Source organism: Mesoplodon densirostris, chromosome 9 (assembly GCF_025265405.1).
Source record: "Mesoplodon densirostris isolate mMesDen1 chromosome 9, mMesDen1 primary haplotype, whole genome shotgun sequence".
NCBI classification, from domain to species: domain Eukaryota; kingdom Metazoa; phylum Chordata; class Mammalia; order Artiodactyla; family Ziphiidae; genus Mesoplodon; species Mesoplodon densirostris.
In genome coordinates, this window is record NC_082669.1 from 70,082,934 (window position 1) to 70,099,849 (window position 16,916).

Below are 16,916 nucleotides of genomic sequence, written 5' to 3' on the forward strand. Positions count from 1 at the left end.
AAAAGAATCAGTGGACACCATTGTAAAGTGCTTTACAGTTATGAAATTCTTCATTTCTTCAAGAGATCTGCTACCATTGTCCAGTACCCTCCCTCCCTGATTTCCATACCTAGGGGTGAAATGTTTTTCTTGTCTTATTTCTTCCCTCTTCATGCATACATTTCATGTGGCCACAACTACAGTGTTTCTGGGTCCCAGGTCTACTCACTGCTCTGCCAGGATAGCTCAGGGGATAGAGGGAAGAGGAAACGGCTAAGTAGCCATTAGCATTGGCAGAAGCTACAGATTTCCAGCTCATGGAACACTGATCTTTTTGGGAATCTGAGATAAGAACTTGGGAATAATATGAAAAGGAAGATTTGCTGGAACATAAAAATACAACTATATCTTCCTCCTAAAAATAGGAACTTCTCCCTAAAAATTAGAAAGGAGATAATGATAGATGTGAATGAGGATGAAGTTAAATTAAACAGCAAGACAAGAGAGAAGAGGAAGCAGAGCAGGAAGAAAACACAGATGTGGTCAAGTGAATCAGAAAAAATGCTTTAATTTGTGATCCTCTAACCGAAAAATATCATGATAAGGTCTCTTAGTAAAAAAAAAAAAAAGTATAAAATTCTAGAATAAGAACAGTGACTCAAGTTTATAATATAAATATTATAAGAGTTTCTGTTGATGGCTATACTATTAATTCAGTGACTCCTCATAGACATGTTAACAGCAACTGCCTATGCTTTGTAGAAAGATGGGTGTTATTAATTTGACCGCTCAACAATTCTACATAGTCTGAACCTTCAGGAGTAATCCTTGACTGTAAATGGAGATGTCACTGAAATTACTGTAACTTCAGAGTAACTTCAAATTCAAAGTAGGCATATAAACAGTATTATGTTTTCTTCTATTAATTGAAGATTATATTAATGATACTCTATCTTCTATGTAGCAGTGCCATACAGGGCATTTCAATGAATATCTAATTGGCCCTTAAATTTACCCTTGAAAATCAAAGGAATAAATTGGTGTGCATGGCTGGCGGACTGAATATTAAGTCTCTGTAGTATTCAATAGAGGATTTCAAACATTATTAGTAATCACTTTTGGAGGATTCCTTAAGGCGAGATTTCTTTTTAAATGTGCATGTCTGTTACTTAGGACTACTTAAAATTAACTACAGATACTCAAAAGGAAATGAAATATTCCTTTCTCTTGCTTCTCTGAAAAGGTACCATTTGCCCAAAGTTTCCGTCTGCAGACAGGATGGAATGCCATCTTCCCCTCAAATGAAATTAATTGGCTTCCACTAAATCAAGTGTGTGCCCTATTATAAGACACAGTCTTGAATCGTAAACTAAACTTGAAACATCTAACCTACAAAACTCAAAAAGCCTTATGTCTTGGAAACTTAGTGATAGGAGCCATAGAAATGAGAAAGGAGATATTCTTAATATTTTTTACACAACCAAAGATATGCCCATTTTGATACCATATTGTTGATGCAATGGAGAGCATGAGTAAAAGTGTGATGATTACTATGGAGTGTATTTTTTGATTTACATTGATAGGGCCTAGACAATTGCAATGGGTCTTAGATGTGTAAATCAGAAATACTGTCAAAACAATACTCCAGATGTGCTGTGTCATCTATAGTGTCAAAATGACAAGTTCAGATCTATAATAAAATAATTTGCAAGGATATATATACATACTCACCTAGATTTAAGCTCCCAGGTTTTAAGGCATCTATACATTTTACTCAATTTTAAGCCAAGGTAAAGGCCACTGGAACCTGAAATCTAAAAATGGATTTATTGTTGGGATTAGTAATAGTTGTTTCTTTTTAATTCATTGTCACCCTCTGACTGTCATCCTAAGAGACTGCTTTTAAAAGAATTTACAGTCCCCAAAACACAGGAAGTGAAGTCTACATGGAAAAAAATCATTCTAGGGCCTCCCTGGTGGCGCAGTGGTTGGGAGTCCGCCTGCCGATGCAGGGGATACGGGTTCGTGCCCCGGTCTGGGAGGATCCCATATGCCGCGGAGCGGCTGGGCCCGTGAGCCATGGCCGCTGGGCCTGCGCATCCGGAGCCTGTGCTCCGCAGCGGGAGGGGCCACAACAGTGAGAGGCCCGCATACCGCAAAAAGAAAAAAAAAAAATCATTCTATTTGAGCCAATTCTGACATTATTCTGATTTGAAATCAAGACATTTATTAGAAAATTGAATTTTGATAACATTTTTATAGCCTGTTTTACAACAACTCTCTGTCTTAGAAAGGAGACAGTGTGGTGCTTATGCTTCAAAGAAATGGTGTGTACTTTTGGCCTCTTATCCAGCTCTTTAAAAGAAACTTTTAATTTTAGTTTAGTGTAAAATTGATTCTCATGTGAATAACTCAATCCTCTATGCCTACTGAGTTGCATGTCTGGGTCAGTTTAGCTGCAGTGCATACTGTAAATGATGGCGAAGGGAAGGTATGTCTTGAGTAGGAGGGCAATATAATATCTGTGCCAATCTGCATTTGGTGCTAAAGTGGGGTCATGAGATGTGAAGTAAGGGCTTCTTTGAACACTGTTTATGGTGGGCCTTGTTACATGTTTGGAGTGTCTGAGAAAGAAGCTAGCCTAAAACTTCAGATCTCAGTATGTTGTTGCCAATAAGACCAAGTACTGACTGGAACTTATGCTTTATTCATTTTAGCTTTGAAAGAGTAAAAAAATCTTGCCTGGAATTCATTAATTTAAAAATATATTTCATTATATTACTGTGTTTTACTTTAAAGATAAAGATTGTGTTCTTTTAAGTTGTCTCCTCTCTGTTTTACTGGCAAATGAGGAGGGGAGGGGGACGGGGGAGAGAGGGAGGGAATGAGACACAGAGAGAGAGAGAGAGAGAGAGAGAGAGATTTCTTTTATTTGCATTTTGGTAACATAACTATAATGTAACTTACCTGCTACGGTTCTATTCTTACACTATTTACCCTATGCCCCTGTATCATCATATTTGTAACTCTCACCTATAATACCTCTTACATTTTAATACTGGAAGGCATTTTAATGTAAGGCAAGCAACATATACTTAGTTGGAGGTGATGTGTTTTTGGAGCATGATAGATAGAGGCAGGCCGACATGGATCTGTATTCTAGTCTACCACTTAACTTGCCATGTGATTATGAGCAAGTAACTTAACCCTTCTGAGCCTCTGTCTCCTTAACTGATACAATGGTAGCATTGCGAGGACCGATGGCAATAATGCATGGAAGACGGCGCAGGATTGGCGTGTGGGAAATGCTCCACTCATGATGACTTTTTCTTTTATTATTATTATGATGGAAAATGATTTATTCCTTTTTGCGTCAGATGTGCTAAAAACTGTCATGGAAGATTACATAAAGAAATTCTTGGCTGTTACTTTAAAGCCCTGATCAATTTCTTCTGGAAAAGAGGTGAAAATGTAGTGTGTGTTCATACTATGATGAGAATAACAATCTCACAAATATTTCTACGTTGCCTTACCAGGCATTTGAGATTGAAAGCAGATCCAGCCTGTTTCTCCAAAAACTGAACTCATTGCTGGGAGATAATCTCTCTTTTTGAGGTAAAGAATGATTTGTATTGATTTTTTGGAACTAACACTTAGGAATGTCTGGCTGCAGACCTGCAGTGTAGATATAACATCAGAAGGAAATATTTGCATCTTGTGATGGGTGAGGCTACATGGGGAAGTGAAAATAGCTTAAAGGTTGGTATGGGGAGAACCTGCTTCAATCCAGATTCTAACTAGTAATTTTATATCATTTACTCCAGTGTCATTTCTAAAATGATGACTATAATCCCTAATTTGCAAAGATATTGAAATATCAAAAAGATAACATACATAAAGTACCTTAACCTAGTATCTGGCTCATAGTAGATACTCAGTAAATCCTCTTGCCCTCTGCCCTTCCTACGGTATTTGAGATAGTTCCATACAGAACTAACTCTGTTTTTACCACTTGCCCTACTTTCTAGGGTCTCTAACTTTGAGTCATTTCTGACCCACTGTGTTTGCCTGCTTGGTAAGAGGAAGCCTGGTCTTGTCACATAAGTTGCCTAGTAGAGTTTCAGGAAAATATGACTTAAAGAGAAATAAGCTAGTACCTATTTACCAACTAAGACCTTGGTGAGCTGTCAGAAAATGCATCAGTACCACTTAATGACTACCTCCTTACTAAGTCCATCACAGTCAACAAAATGATGCTATGCAACAGTTTACTTTCTTCTGTTCTTTCTCTTGATCCCCTGTCTTTTTTGTTCTTTTCATGATACGTGAAGATAGCAGAGACTGTTTTAAATTCTGTATTTAGTCCAGAGGTGCCATGTTGTGGGTATTCTCTTGCCAGTGAAGGAGAAAGACATGCATGTCATTCCTGAAGTTTTAGCAGCCCATCCTCAGGGCTGACTTGGAGACTTGCGTAGCAACCAGCATCCAAGTAGGGTCAAAAGCAGAGCCCAGATCAATAATACAAAGCATTAAGGCTATCAGCTCCTCAGATGAAGCATCTGTTGTAAGTATAACTCTAAAATATAGCTATAAATAAATCAGAACACTTCTTAGACAGCAGTTACAAAGCATTTGTTTATACAGGCACAAGGTGGGAAGTGGAAGGGACTGTGTCCCAGGATCTTATTTGGATCATTTATTTATTATTGGAAAAAAGTACAGGGAGTGTGGTCTGCAGATAACATCTGGACCAGTTTTATCTCCAAATTTCTATTTAGGTTTGTTTCCTTTAGACATAGATTCTGTTGATTTCTGCCTATGGGTCACAGACTCCACTTTATGCTCCACCCATTCATGTATATCTATATATACACAGTGTTGATACATTCTGATGAGAAAGATTAGTTCTCATTATTGTTATGTTGGCATAATGTTAGATTAGTGATGAAGAAATGCTACAGAAAAACAGTAATGTCAGTAATGTATCTTGAAAAAGATGTCTGCACTTTTGCTAATTTTGAGAGATCTTATACTGCAATATATATGTATGTGTATGTCTCTATATATGTATTATATAGCTATAATTTATACAGATATATATATATATTCTGATTGTAAGTTCTTTCCTGGAAGAGAGTAAATTTTGAGAGCAACATCAGCCTTAAAGTTCCCATTTAATTAAGACAGCCAAACATTTCTAATAAGGATCTCCTCACCTAAAAATTAAAGAGGAGGTTCTCTGTTGTTTTGTTTGTTTTGAAATAATATCTATGATTTGGAAGGTAGAGAGAAAAGAATTAGTGTCTTTTAAATTTAAACGCTTGCTATTTTGATAGCTCTGGTTATTATCAGAATGGAGTCCTTTTTTAAACAAGGTGAATTAGTGAGTCATTACTCTATGTATACAGTTTATTTTTTGCCAAAAGTTATAAAATACATATGTTATTAATATAAAGACAAAACTTTGAAATGAAAGATTCTAAATTGGCTTAAAATTTCATTGAAGAAGAATGTACATTTGACAAATTAGAGACACATTTTTCCAAAGAAAATTACAAGAACAAGTATTAGATCCTTTATGTTAAGAGTATAAACAGCTACAGTTTAAGAACATAAGAAAAATAACCATATGAGGAGCTTAATTTCCCCAGGTTGTAAATTCCTTCCAGGTGGTGGTTCACTGGGATAGTGAGGGCTATAAAAGGAAAAGGAGACAGGAATGGTACTCAGGTTCTGTTCCCCTTCAGAATGGAAGCCTGATGTAGATTTAATTAGATGCGTGTTACTAAAGGGATCCCTAATCAGATCCAGTTGGTTCTCTATTAAGCACTTAGGATGAGTCTACCTAAGACCTCATCTTTATTGTTTTTCTTTCCATCTGATGATATAGTGCTCTTTATTTGACCTGAAACTATATAAATTCATTCCTTCTCCCAGCAGCATTCAAACTCAGCTGAGTCTCTCTCCCTTTTTTCTGTTGTAAGTACGTACATTTAATATTACTAATATTTCCCTGGATCCCAGGACTCTCAATAGCTGTTGCTGTTTCTTTCTCCTTTCAAAGTCAAACTTTTCTGAAATCATCTCCCTTGTTATCCTCCTCGACCTTGAGCAGCATCTGGTGCTGATGGCTGTTCCTTCCTCCTTGAAGTAATTCTTTCCCCCAAGTTCCATGATACTACTCTTTGCTGTTGTCTCATCTCATTGGCTGCTCCTTCTCAGCCTTCTTTGTGGGTCCCTCTTCCTCTGCTTAACCTAAAAAGTTGATATCCTTCAGGTTCTGTGCTTGGCTCTCTTCTCACTTACTGGTTGACTTTAATTTCTGTCATTACTTTCCATACTCTGATGACTTCCAGATTTGTATCCTCACTACATTCTCCCAAGCTCTAGATTCATACATCCAACCACTTATTGGCCTTCTTCACTTAAGGGTGACATATGCACCTTAAGCTCAACATTTTCAGAAACTAAAGTCATCGTCTTCTACATCCTGCTCTACCCCAAGCCTACTTCTCTTTGTATTTTCGTATCTCAGGATTAATACTGACATTTAGTTGCCCAAGCTAGAATCCGTTTAATGCATAAAATCTCGTCTCAAACCATTTCTACTTCCACTGCCACCAGCTTACTCCAGGCCACCACTATAGCTACATTTGTTTTGTTGCAGCAGCCTGTTCTCTTGTCCGCTACTCTTTCTTCTTCAATACATTTTCTGCATTTCACACCATGTATAAAGAAACCCCTTGGCTTAAATCTTAACCTCTGTGGCTCCACTGTTTCTAGGATTAAATCCAAATTCCTCACCATGGTAAGAGGCCCTTCATCACCTCATAATCTCATCATTGCCTTTTTTTCTAGTCTTTTCTCCCACTCCATGACATGAACAAACTGGATTTTCTCTTTAAACATTTGGACACAGTAAGGCCCGCGGAATTGGCGAACTGTGTGGAAGGAGCGGGATCTGTAGAGCTCAGCAGCAGCGAGGTACAAAACAAAGAATCGCTTTGCACAAAGCCAGAAGGGATACACTGAAAGAATTATCAGAAAAGAATAATACATAGGTACAAAACATAGAATCGCTTTGCACAAAGCCAGAAGGGATACACTGAAAGAATTATCAGAAAAGAATAATACATAGGTACAAAACATAGAATCGCTTTGCACAAAGCCAGAAGGGATACACTGAAAGAATTATCAGAAAAGAATAATACATAGGTATGTATTTGCATTGACTTTCTCCAAATATTTGAGACAAGAGTAGCTGGTTAGTGGCTGCTTTCTCATGCTCGAGCCCTTACAAAGTGATCACCTCAGAATGTCATAGGGATTGGAGCCTGTCTGAGCCTGTCTCTGCCCATGGCCCCTAGTTTCTTCTTGTCATTGCTTTAGATACTGTGTAAGGCCCTTCTCTTTTCCTCCTGCTCACAGCAGACATTGAGTAACCTCTAGTTGTGACTGAGATGCATATTTCACAGTATAGTACTTTAGAAATGAGAAAGGTTTACTTATTGTGGAAACAAATGTAGGCTCCTGGTAGTGTTAGTGTCACTCGGTAATGTTTTTCCCAGGGCTGCCATGGTAACTGACGTTGCCTGGTTACTCCCTAAGGTTTGAGAAGAATTCTTCCTTGGATCTCAGGTGATGGTGGATTCATTTATTCATTCAGTAAATATTTTCTGAGCACCATGAATGTGCCAGGTACTTTTCATATGGACAGTGAACAAAACAGACAAAATTCCTGCCCTAGTGAACTGTATATTCTGATTTAATTGGCTTGGGGTGAGGCCTGGCCATTGGTAGTTTTTAAAATCTCTCCAGATGATTCTAATGTACAGCTCGGTTTGAGAATCACAGTTATAAATGAAGCACTTTGGGAATTGCAAAGGCATTGCAGAAATAAAAAGTGGCTATTGGTATTCCTTCACTATTCCTGCATTTTCCTGCCTGCATCAGGACTGTTGTACAAGTGTTGATCATTTTCTCTTCAGCCCTTTTTGCCATTTGCCTAGACCCTTTATCCCTCTTTCTAACCTAACACCCTACCTCCTTCTTGTCTTTCAAACCTCCAGTCCATCATCTGTTTGGGATTTATCCTAAACTTGGTGGGAAGCCATTGCATGGTATAAACAGAGAAGTGGTGTTAGCAGAGATGCCTTTTTCAGACACCATACTGGCTATTGTAAGAGAATGGATAGGAGGGGGCAGTAGTAGATTTGGGGAGACTCATTAGGAGACTGGCTTTGTGCACAGTGGTGGCCTTGTAGATGGAGTAAAGCAGGCAGGTTAGAGTCATATTTGGAAGGTTAGTGATGGCTTGGAGGTGAATAGGAGATAGAGATGAATTGGATGTGGGGAATGTGGGTTAAGGATGTGTAATTGGGTAAATGGAGGTGCTACTTACTGAAATGGGAAAAATTTTCTCCCCACATATTGACCTGATAAACACTTTCTCACCCTTTAGACCTTGAATCAGAGATTCTTTCTTGTTTTCTTTTATTATATTTTATTTTATTTCATTTTTAATTGGGCTGCGATGCCAGCTTGCAGGATCTTAGTCCCCCAACCAGGGATTGAACCCAGGCCCCCTGAACTGGAGGCACAGGGTCCTAACCACTGGACCACTGGGGAATTCCCAGCAGAGATTTTTCTTTCTTTTTTTTAATATAAGTTTTAATTAATTGATTAATTAATTTATTTTTGGTTGCGTTGGGTCTTCGTTGCCACACGTGGGCTTTCTGTAGTTGCGGTGAGCAGGGGCTACTCTTCGTTGCAGTGCACAGGCTTCTCACTGCAGTGGCTTCACTTGTTGCGGAGCACGGGCTCTATGTGTGCGGGCTTCAGTAGTTGTGGCGCATGGGCTCGTGGGCTCGTGGGCTTGGTTGCTCCGCGGCATGTAGGATCTTTCTGGACCAGGGAGCAGACCCGTGTCCCCTGCATTGGCAGGCGGATTCTGTTTGTTTGTTTTTTTAAACATCTTTGTTGGAGTATAATTGCTTTACAATGGTTTGTTAGTTTCTGCTGTATAACAAAGTGAATCATCTGTATGCATGCATATGTCCCCATGTCCCCTCCCTCTTGTGTCTCCCTCCCACCCTCCTGATCCCACCCCTCTAGGTGGTCGCAAGGCACTGAGCTGATCTCCCTGTGCTATGCGGCTGCTTCCCACTAGCTAGCTATTTTACATTTGGTAATGTATATATGTCCATGCCACTCCCTCACTTCATCCCAGCTTACCCTTCCCCCTCCCCGTGTCCTCAAGTCCATTCTCTATGTCTGCGTCTCTATTCCTGTCCTGCCCCTAGGTTCATCAGAACCATTGTTTTTTTTTTTTTTGGATTCCATATATATGTGTTAGCATGCGGTGTTTGTTTTTCTCTTTCTGACTTGCTTCACTCTGTATGACAGACTCTAGGTCTATCCACCTTGCTACAGATAACTCAGTTTCATTTCTTTTATGGCTGAGTGATATTCCATTGTATATGTGTGCCACATCTTCTTTATCCATTCATCTGTTCATGGACACTTAGGTTGCTTCCATGTCCTGGCTATTGTAAATAGTGCTGGTAGGCGGATTCTGAACTACTGCGCCACCAGGGAAGTCCCCAGAGATTATTTCTTAAGGGAGGCCCTCCTCAACCCCCATCAATCTCTTCCCTGCTGACATAGACTCCCACAGCCTTACGTAACTGCTCCTTCATAGCACTATACACAGTTTTAATTTAATACATATTTGTAAGTTCCCTCTCTATAACATATTTGTAAGTATCCCTTTCATCATTTTATCTCTAGTGCCTACCAGTGCTTGGCATATCTTAGGGGCTCAGTAAGTGTCTGTTGAATAAATAATTGGAGACAGAGGACAAGGTTTAGGAGGGAAGATCAAGGCTTTGTTTTCTACACGTTGAGTAGAAGATGCCCTTAAGACATCCGAGTGGGAATGTGTTTTGAGCAGTTGGTGTGAGGTTGGGATGCCTTTGGAGATGATCACGGCCACTATTTCAAACCATGGGAGTGAATAAATTTGTGAGGGACGATGTGTGAAATTAGAAGGGAAGAGGGCCCACGACTAAGGAGCAACCTCAACATGTGAGGGGAGGAGGTGAAACCAGCAAAAGAGACTGAAAAGCAGGGGTAGAAAGAAAAACTGGGAGAGTGTACGGTCGACGAACCCAGGGAGGAGAGAGATCAAGGAAGAGGGGAGGCTCAACCATGCCATGTGCTGCTAGCAGAACAAGATGGAGGACAGGTCAGTGTCTCGTAGATTGAGCCACTTTGAGGTAATTGGTGACTTTAATTAGAGCAGTTTTGGGAGTGGCACAGGGGGAGGCCAGGCCAGAGTAGGCTGAGGCGTAAAAAGTTAGTACCTCTGAGAAGAGCATCCTTGGCAAGCTTTGTGGTTTTTAGAGGGGACCATGTTTGCTTAGAATAAATAAATTAACAGTTATCTCTGGGACATGGGATTTTGATTTTCTTCAATTTACTCATGTTGCTCTACCTTCAAAATATTTTTAGAATGTGACCACTTCTCACCACCTCCCCTACTATCTCTCCATCCTGAGCCACCATCATCTCTGACATCGGTGACCGAAGAGCCTTCTAACTGATCTACCTGTGTCTACCGTGGCCCCCACAGTCTGTTTTTCATACAGCAGTCACCGTGATCATGGGGAATGTGATCAGTCATTCCACTCCTCTCCTTAAAACCCTTCACTGGCTCCTATCGTGAAGAGCTAACAAAGCCCGCAGAGCGTCCTACAAGGCCATTCGGGGTCTGACCACTGTGTCCTATCTACTTACTGCTCTCCATCCATTGTGTATCTGACTTCCATTACTCTCTTCTCCTTTCTGTGCTGCAACCACAGTGGCCTCCTTCCTGTTCTTCTAACACACCAGACAAGCTCCTGCCCCAGGGTCTTTGCACTGGCCCTTTCCTCTCATGTGCACTCTTGCACTAGATACCAACTTGGCTAACTCAAATCTCTACTCAGATGTCATCTTCTCATTGAAGCTTATCTGGGCTTCTCTATTTAAAATTTTAACCTATGGGGATGAGGTGGGGGGGAAATGGGTGAAGGTGGTCAGAGGATACAAACTTCCAGTTACAAGACAAATACATTCTGGGATTAAGGTACAGCATGGCAACTATGGTTAACAATACTGTATTGTATCTTTTTTCTTTTTTAATTTTATTTATTTATTTATTTGTTTATTTTTGGCTGTGTTGGGTCTTTGTTGCTGCACATGAGCTTTCTCTAGTTGTGGTGAGCAGGGGCTCCTCTTCGTTGTGGTGCACAGGCTTCTCATTGTGGTGGCTTCTCCTGTTGCAGAGCACCGGCTCTAGGCGCGCGGGCTTCAGTAGTTGCGGCACGTGGGCTCAGTAGTTGTGGCACACGGGCTCTAGAGTGCAGGCTCAGTAGTTGTGGCACACAGGCTTAGTTGCTCCGTGGCATGTTCGATCTTCCCGGACCGGGGCTTGAACCCGTGTCCCCTGCATTGGCAGGTGGATTCTTAACTACTGCGCCCCCAGGGAAGCCCTACCTCTCATTATTAACTCAGTGTATTAACTCAATTTTGTCTATAATTAGTGCAGTTGCTATTATCATTAATGAACTGGGGGAAGATGGGGTGGTTGTCTAAGTAGCCTGAACTGATTAGAGAGGAAGTCCCTGAGGAACAGGGGAGGAGATGTGCCCACATCCAGAGCAGTCTAGCCATTGGAGGTCCATATCCCATTAAGTAGCCTGAGATTCTGGGCAAAGATAGATACAAAGATCATTTGTGATCTAGGCATGTTCTCTTCTTGGGCATCTGAACCAGAATTACCTGAAGATCCCCAGGTGGTACTCAGTGGGTCAGGATCTGGATTGAGGTGAGCTACACAGAGGGAATCGAGTAAGGTCCACCCTCCTGCAGCCAGAGCCACCCACTGTCTTCTTCCAGTGCTGAGCCAAGCCACCTGGGTTTCCTCAGGCCACTGCCAGTGGGTCTTCCTTGAGTATCCAGTGTCTAAACTGCAGGGTCCCCCACCAAACCCCAGTAATGGGAGCTTGCACCACAGACCCCACCACAGAGAAGGACACTCATGCTGATTCCATTTCTAAAGCATTTATTTTCACGAAATGTTTGTGCTCGCATGCAAGGAAACTTTGTGGGGTATCTGTGGCTGCCAAAGTGACATCTGGCAGGATTAACTGGATCACCAGAGCCAAACAATGAGGACTGGGAAGACAGCAATAACTGTGAGACCTGGGCCCATGTGGGGGCAAGATTTTGAGAATGACCACTTAGGTGACAAAATGGGATTCCCACAAACCGCAGCTCTGGTTAGTTTCTGGTCTGGAGCCAGATCCTCTCTCTGATGCAGACGTGGAGGACGGAGCAGCAAGAGCTGCCCAGCTGCTCATCTGGGAACTCATCCTCCAAGGGACTCTGTCCCTCGTTCTCCTCCTGTACCTGGAGGCGGCAGTCAGTGGGCAGCACCTTTCACAGAACCCCCGTGTACACCTGCTCAGACCACCTGCTCAGAGCTACTCTTTTGCCCAGCCCAGCATACCTGTCCCACCTGTCTGAAGACCCGCCGCACGTTTCCTCGAAGCACACCCCAGAGCTCTTCCTCACTCCAGCCATGCCCTAGCAACTACTCTATCAGTACCGGGTATATGGATACGTCTTCCAGCCCCTGTGGGAACCTGTGTGGCCACCAGCCAGCCAGCTATTGGGCCTCAGACCTGTTCTCTAGTCCTGAGTCAGAACCAAAGCCCTATGTGTCCAGGGTCCACTGAACTCCAGCCCTGGTCAGATATGGAAAATGGAGACTTGGAGAGAGTAAATGATTCACTCCTGCTCTTCATCCTTCAGAGGAAGGCCCCAAAAGCGCCCAACTATTCACCAAAAGTCATCGAATTGTACCGTTACGATCTATGCCTTTCACTGAATGCAATTTTTGCCCCCGTTTATAAAGAGAAGAAAAGCTTTTTAAGAACTGGGTTGACCCCCCTGCATGCACAGGCCCAACTGCAGGCAGAGAAGATGGTCAGCCCAGCCCAGACCTTGCTAAGAGTCTGCTCAGAGGCCGTGGGCCTGCTGGCACTGGACGGGCACAGATGCTGGGCAGATGAGCTCTGTGTGGTGTTTTAGACAAACATGATGACCTAGAGTTGGGCCAAACAGACAGGAGAGCCCAGGAAGCAGACCCTGGGAGAGCGGAGATACCAGTTGGGCCAGCACACCTGAGGCTATGGTCAAGGCCATGAGGACCACAGTGTGGTGGGCACGGTGGCTGTGAAAGCCCTACTGCTGCCCAGCCAGCCCGAGACAAGCCACGGGGAAGCACCCACCGGCCAGCCCCATCATAATCTCCCCCAATCCCAATGAACTTGCATCCAGTGACTTCCCTGATGTGGTCAAAGTGATCTGAAGAATGGAAAGTCAGCAGTGTGGGGCTTCCAGGGCAGGGGTGGGGGTGATGACTGGCCTCTGTTGATTCCCCTTTTTGCAGCCTGTTGGCCAAACAGGCCAGTTCCTTCATGGCCTGGCACCGAGAGTACCAACTAGAGGACCCTGAGGTTTGATCTGAAGTGATCCCAGCTGGCTCTAGACTGGACTTCAGATTTGGAGTGGACCCCAGAGCCCCCTGTTTGGGCCATTTCCCACCCAAGATTCACCCTGCCTCCCAGTCTCCTTGAGAACCTGTGGGGGCTCCTTTCCCCAGGTGCGGAGGATGAGAGAGGAATAAGAGTACAACTGATGAAGACCCCAGAAACCTAAGGAGCTGTCCAGTCCCTTGGTCAGAGGTAGGGGCAGTGTGCTTTAGGAGCCCCTGCAGAGGCACAGATGGGCAGCACCCGGGCTCTGTGTCTGACAGCCTCCCTGATACCCATCAGTATCGCAGTTTTGATTCTGTGGCTCCAGTTCCACATGGCACCAAGGTGCTGTGTACTGTCCATTATTGGGTTTTTGGGAGCTGTACCTATTGCCAACAGGTGGGTCAAACCACTGGGGCTCTTCTGAAGTCCTCCCCAAATTTGGACCCAGCTTCAGCTCCAAATCAGAGTTTTCAGAGAGCCCAGGGTGAGGCTCACCTGCCACAGTAGACACATTGGCTAACGGGTTGCACTGCAGCACCTGCACGGACAAGGACACCATCACGATGCCACCGTTCTTCTTCTGCAGGGGCGGACCGGTGGACAGTCAGCTTGGCCCCCAGCACAGCTACCTGCCTGTTCACTCTCTCGGCCCCTGTGAAGAAGGTGTTCAGCCCTGGCTTTGAGGTCACAGTCATCTCCTCTCTGGGTTTGTGTGAATGGAGGAGCCGCAGCCCTGGTCTGGGTGGTGTCTTGGCCCTGGTTTCTGGGTTTGGAGGAGTATCTTACCACCTAGACCCCCACCTAGGGCTCAAGAGTTCAGGGGCTGTGGACCGTGGGTTTTGGGTGCAGAAGATATTTAACCTGGGGTTTGAGGAAATTGAGGGAGAAGAGGCTCAGGTTCAAGGTCTCATGGTTTGAACCTCTTGCTTTAGGTTTGAGGGCCAGGGCAGTCTCTCACCAGAAGCTGCAGGATATCATCAGGAACATTCCGAGTGTTCTTGCACATACCCCGGGCAACTGAGTGGGAGAAGATAACAGGTGCCTGTGACACTTCTAGGGCTCGCCGTTCCACAGCATCCGAGACATGGGCCAAGTCCACCATCATGCCCAGGCGGTTCATTTCTGCCACCACCTTCTGCAGGGACAGGATGGGGAGAGGGCATCAGGGCTGCATTTATCTTGTGTGCATTTATCTGTAGGGAACAGGCGGCGCTGTACATTGATGTGGGGCAGGGTATGGAACCTGGGTCCTTACCTCGCCGAAGCCGGTCAGCCGACTGACATTGCTGTAGAAGGGGTGGATACCCTTTGCTGAGCTCTGTGCCCTGCAGGATGGCCAGGAGGCAGTCTGACTGGTGGCCATGACTTGGCTACAAGAGCCTAGAAAGAGGTTCTGTCGACCCGTCTACACCTGCAACTCCCTGGTGCAAGAGGAGGGACCCAAACTGGGCTGTGCCTGGCAGTAGGAGGGCCCTTCTGGGGATTCAGTCTTGTTCTGCGAACCTCCATTCCCCTCCCAGGTTCAGGGCTGGATCCCAGGGGTAAACTTGCTTTGGGCCCCAGCGTGATCTTGGGCAGATCCCTGCCTCACTGGGCCCTTACCATCTGCACTGTGCTCACCAGGGCGTGTTGCAGGTGTGGGTGAGTGTCACGTAGCGCACACCCAGTGCATAGAAGGTACGCAAGATGGAGAGGCTACTGTCCAGTGAGTGGCCGCCCTCCACACCGTTGAGGTAAGCCAACTTCCGGGTATTGTTGAGAGCTGGGGGCAGGTAGGTCAGATGATCATTTTCAGAGGCAGGGGTAGCTTACTGAAGTCCCTAACACCTACCACCACCAGTCTGTTTACCTTTTTTTTTTTTTTTTTGGCCGTGCCGCGCAGCATGAGGGCTCTTAGTTCCCCCACTGGGGATCAAACCCGAGCCCCCTGCAGTGGAAGCGTGGAGTCTTAACCTCTGGACTACCAGGGAAGTCCCCCGTCTACCTTTAACTGAGGTCACAAGCTCCAGCTCAGAATAGGAGGCACACATGAGGCAGATGAGGTGAATTTGCTCCAGGGTGAGGCGCACAGCATCCCGTTCGTGGGTCTGGCATGGGACGTGGGCTGACCAGAACTGAGGGAAAGCCAGGGCTTAGTTTGGGCTTTGGAACTCCTTGGGCTTCTCATAGCCTCCTCAGCTGGCACAGCACTCACTGTGCCCAGAAATCACGTGTAATGCGTTGCTTTTTCTGTGGCACTTGGAAGCCCGTCAGGTTGGCTCACTGTGACCCCTGTAGCCCCCAGCATCCATGGCATGGCACTTTCTAGGTCACTGTGGTAACTTAGTTCCAATGTGACTAACCTGTGGTCTCTGAGGCCCCCAAACTGCCCCACATTCCCCAGCAGCCATGGTGGCACCTTGTGTGTCCCTTTGGTACTGGGGCACCCACGAGACCGTCTTTCAGCCTGTCCAAGCTGGTCTGGCCATGGCTGAAATTGCACAGATTAACATCCTGTAGCCCATTGTGGTAAAACTGCCTCAGGACCAGGGGCATGTCGTTGTGGCTGGAGGGAGGTCAAGGCAAATGGGTGGGCTCCTTAGGTCTTGGGATCAGGCAGGACACATTGCCTGGCCTGGGCCAGTCTGGGGGTCCCCCACCTCACACTGTCACACAGACTATACTAGGAGCAGCTGAGGCCTGGGCTGAGGGGTTCCCACCAGGGAGGGGATGACAGAGAAGGGGAAGGGCATCCATAGATGATGGAGAGGACATCCAGGGGTGGTGTGAGGGAGCCTCCCCACTAGCTCTGCATGCTCCGGACCTCCTCCCCTGCCCAGGGCCAGGCTAGGCCCCCAGCGGCCCCCAGCAGCCCGCACACGCTGCAGCCACCCGTCCACAAGCGGGAAGTCCCGCATCAGGGCCTGAGTGCGCTCCTGCGGACTTGGGGTACTGGAGGTGCCCGGCGTGGTCTGCACGGGTTACCGGCCACAGCAGCAGACCCAGCAGGAGCAGCAGGCACAGCAGAGGCCGCTGGCTGAGTGCGCCGGGACCTTCGAGGCCCCCCGGGCCGCAAGCTGTGCAGGGCCAGGCAGGCGGGCAGAGGCGGGTCTGAGAGGGGCGGGCGATGGGGTTCTGCCCGTCGGCACAGGCCACCCAGCGGCGCGGCCTCGCGAGGGGCGCGGGTTGAGGGAAGGGATACAGAGTCACAGGACCCTGCAACCCGTGTGCAGAGAGCTGCTATCCTCGAAGCCCGGGAGCCACAGGGCGGCACTGCCCTCCCGCCCCCTGCTCAGAGGCAGCTCCCGCGGGCTAAGCTGGCCTCTGCTGAGAGCCCACTCGCCTCCCATCGCGGGTTCCCTCCGCCCCCGC

General features: G+C 45.6%; 2 protein-coding genes across 9 annotated transcripts in view; one reads left to right on the top strand and one right to left on the bottom strand.

Annotated features, from left to right (window-relative positions):
- Window positions 1–16,916, top strand: part of BBS9 (Bardet-Biedl syndrome 9) — a 483,985-nt gene that overhangs the window by 425,295 nt on the left and 41,774 nt on the right. The window lies entirely within an intron of this gene.
- Window positions 12,176–16,894, bottom strand: LOC132496419 (dipeptidase 2-like). The gene is given in 13 exon segments (XM_060108804.1): window positions 12,176–12,348; window positions 12,351–12,432; window positions 12,533–12,668; window positions 13,317–13,392; window positions 14,061–14,145; window positions 14,524–14,700; window positions 14,821–14,890; window positions 15,186–15,327; window positions 15,550–15,679; window positions 15,984–16,110; window positions 16,437–16,517; window positions 16,519–16,621; window positions 16,768–16,894. Coding segments are annotated over 13 exon segments (1,509 nt in total).